General features: G+C 49.2%; 1 protein-coding gene across 4 annotated transcripts in view; it reads left to right on the top strand.

The window, feature by feature from the left end:
• The first annotated feature begins 3,417 nt into the window (after nt 1-3,417).
• Nucleotides 3,418-3,648, top strand: part of BCL11B (B-cell CLL/lymphoma 11B (zinc finger protein)) — a 95,805-nt gene continuing 95,574 nt past the window's right edge. For 2 of the 4 annotated variants that reach the window (XM_014957677.1, XM_014957674.1), the window contains exon 1: nt 3,418-3,568. In XM_014957677.1, the coding sequence (XP_014813163.1) occupies nt 3,511-3,568 (58 nt within the window). In that variant the 5' untranslated portion in view covers nt 3,418-3,510. The remainder of the gene's footprint in view (nt 3,569-3,648) is intronic. The other 2 variants (XM_014957676.1, XM_014957673.1) reach the window with 1 other exon arrangement.

Genomic DNA, 3,648 nt, shown 5'->3' with positions numbered 1-3,648 from the left:
ATCTGGCTTTGAACGCGAGACAGGGAGAGCGGAGAGACTAAAGGGGGAGCTGTGAGACAAGACATTAACAGCTTTCAGTGCTAATGATCACAAGTGCCAGACAGGGAAGGAAAGAGGAGACTGAGAAATCACTTTGGAATTTTTTTTTTTTTAATTTTTTTTTTTTTTTTTAAATTGAGCAGCCACCTTCTCAACAAGAGTAAGAGCCAATCTCCCGATCTCTTTCTACCCTGCACCTTTTCCAAATTAAATAGCTTAACTTTAAAAAAAAAACAACAACAACATAAAATAAAAGCCACCATGGACCCAATACTGTAACATAGTCCATAATACATCACGTGTAGTTCATTTTTTTTTTTTGCTTGGTTTGTTTGTGGTTGGGTTTTTTAAATTATTATTATTTTTGTGTGTGCGCACGTGTGTGTGTGTTACGCGGAGCTGCCTCCCCGGGTTTGCGGGACGGCGGCGGGAGGCCGGCTCTGTGCCGCAGCCCCTGGGACCCCGGGGGGGCACAAGACCCCCCCACTTCCCTTTTCCCGGCTGCAGGAGCCCATCCCGGCCGTGCAGCCCCGGGACAAAGCGGGCCGATAGCGGGGGCCCCGCCGCCCGGGGCAGCCCCCGGGGGACCCCGGCCGGCAACCGGGTCCGCCCGCCTGGTCAATCATTGCCGGCCCTTATCTCCTGCTCTGGGTGCCCACTGGAAGACACTGGTTAATCAACAGATGATGCCCAGTAACTTCCCGATAAGCCGCGCTCCGAAGGGGTGCAGCTTCCTGCAGCTCGCTGAGAAACGGCCGCAGCCGCTGCCAGCCGGACTTTGCACCCCCCGAGGGTGGAAAGTGACACCCCCGCCTCAAATTACAGTAAGCAGCTATGTGTAGACAACTCAGCCAAACCTTCACTGCTCTTGTGTCTGTTACTTCCACAGGAAGGCTACTCTAGATTCTCAATGTCCTGAATGTCACATGGTGCTCACAATCTTTTGCCTAAACTTGCAACACATACAAGAATAATAATTTCTCTAAAAATGTTCATCAGGTTTTTCTTCCTCTTGTGAAATAATACTCTCAGTCTCACTCACTCCTTTGTTGAGATGAATTACGACTTGAGTACTCAGGCAGGATTTCCTCTTTCAGAAGGAGTGTGTGAATACGTGTGTAGGTGTTTTGGAAGGAGGAGGCAGCCAGAAGAGAACTGAAACACACCTTAATTAAGACAAAATGACAGTGAAATATGTTGTTCCACTCCACACCAATCCTAAAAGTGAAGATTAAAAAAAATTCCATGCTAAAATGAATAGACCAGAAGCCCTGTGCAAGTCACCAGAAGCCCTAGCCCTGTGCAAGTCACTAAAATGGAAAACTGATGGTTCAGATTCTGCAAAGTTTCTCAGGAACTAACAGTAGTTGCGTTTTCTTGTTTACAGTGTTTGTTTTTTTTCTTTTCACATCTTTTACCATTGAGAATTGTATTTTTGTTAGCTACACACACATATATAATGTTATCATGCAATTAAAGGCATGTACAAGACAAATGTGCTATGTATTTTGATAGTGTATATTTGTGATCTCAATAAATAAAAAAAAAAAGAAAGAAAAAAAAAAAAAAAAAGGCAGGAGAGAGGCTGGGAGAGCGGAGGCAGAGGGGGAAAAAGTTGGTTTCCAAGACTCTCCCAAGTTGGAAGCGCACGCAGTTGTGGGCATTTACCTGCGTGTGAAATAGGAGGAAAAGTGCCCCGAGATGCGGTCCCGGGGAACTCGGCGTCTCTCCTTTCGTGGCGGAGACTTAATTCCTCCACGGACAAAAAAAAAAATAATCCTCTCTGCCAGGATTTTAAGGGAAGGGAAGGACGGGGTGTTGGGGGGGGGGAGGTGTGGGAGAAGGTGGTCGGAGCGTGTGTGCGGCTCGGGAGTGTGTGTGCGTGTCCCGCCACCATCACACTGCGGGAAGGGAGAGAAGGAGGGAGGAATGGGGGAAAAAAAAAAAAAAAAAAAAGCCCAACACAAAACCAACCCCTCTCCCCAACCCACACAGATATTTGTGTTGTTGTAAAACTGTTTGAAAAGAAATGCAGGGGGGACCGTGCTCGCCGCCCAGGAGCTGCGGGAGGGAAGAGAGAGACCCCCCTCGGGAACACGGACGGCGGGGAGCACGACCCGACGGCGGAGACCGGTGGCCGCAATGAGTAACGGGCGGGCGGTACCGGCGGGCAGCGCTCCGCAGCCTCCCGCCCGCGCATCCCTCCGCCGCCGGCCGCGGAACCCGGCGAGACCCCCGTTCCTCCGGGCTCTGGGAAGTTTGGCCGTGCGTGAGGATGCGGGTTTATGCCATCCCCTCCAGCCTCCATCCCCGCTTCCCTGGGCCGCCGGCACCCCGCGTACCGGAGGAGGCACCGAGCGCGGAGCCCCGCGTGTGCTTTAGTTTGTGTGCGAGCGGCGGTGCGTGCGGGTGTGTGTGTGTGTGTGTGTGTGTGCGGGTGTGTGCGAGTGGCGTTTCTTGTTCTCTTGCAGGGTACAATGTTAAAAAGCCACCGCTAGTCGCCCCCAGTGCTCCTACTCTCTGGGTCTTTTTGTCTCTAGTGCAGATTAAACGTCACGTCCGCACTTGAACTTGAATTTTATCCCATTGTACAGAGGCAGCCCCAGCCATAGAGAGACAGAGCGCTCCCAGAGAACCAGGACTCCGCCATCTTCACATTGCAATATATAATAGTAATAGCCAGCACCAGCCCAGCTGCACTGGGGGCTTCCTTCCTTCCAGTCCCAGTGCCAGGCGAGGGGGGAAGAGTGCAAAGTGGTGCAGGAGCACTGGCAATCCAAAAGCACCAGGGCAAAGCAGTGCCACTTGAACTGGGAAAGAGGAGACACAGTTTTGGCTACCCCTTTTCAAAAAAATTCTCTCTATATATCTACCCAGCAAGGGTCAATCTCTGAAAAACATTTTTTTTTTTTTTTGGCAATTTTTCTCTGTGGGGGCAATCCCAATTCCAGTACTTTTTTTTGATATTACTGCTTTTTTTTTTCTTTTTAAATTTTAAATTTTTTTTTTTTTTTTTTTTTTTTTACCCTCCTGGTGGAAAAGCGCACTTGCCAATTTGCCAAGCACTCTGGAAAGAGGGAAAGAGAAAAGTGTCACTGGCGGTGCATATCCTCCTAAGTTCAAGAAGAGATCTGGAAGTCCAAGTGGCAGAAGCAGTGGAGAAAAGACAGAGTGTATGAAAGAGAGAGAAAAAAGAGCGAGAAAGAGCTTCTCCTGATGATGATGATGATTTTTAATTGAGAGGGGATCCCATCCAGTGCAACGCAGCAGCAGCAAAAAGGAGGCTTTTTTTTTCTTTTCTTTTTTTTTTTTTTTTTTAAAAAAAGTCAGCTTGGTACTGGCAGATTTCAGCTCTTTTTGCAGCTTCTGGCTAGGAAAAAAAAAAAAAAAAGACGAGGAGGATCGGCCCCCCAACACATCCCCCCAAACCAGTGCAGCTCTCCAGGCGATGCCAGTGTAAATGCCAGGGCAATGTCCCGTCGCAAGCAGGGAAACCCGCAGCACTTGTCACAAAGAGAGATTATCACACGTAAGTTTGAACTTGGAACCAGACCGAGCCGAAATCGAGGAGCAAAAATTAGGGAAGGGGAGGAAGCGGTTCGGGAAAGG

The sequence above is a fragment of the Calidris pugnax genome, unplaced genomic scaffold (assembly GCF_001431845.1).
Source record: "Calidris pugnax isolate Ruff unplaced genomic scaffold, ASM143184v1 scaffold211, whole genome shotgun sequence".
Classification (NCBI taxonomy): domain Eukaryota; kingdom Metazoa; phylum Chordata; class Aves; order Charadriiformes; family Scolopacidae; genus Calidris; species Calidris pugnax.
This window is presented reverse-complemented; position numbering and strand designations above follow the sequence as displayed.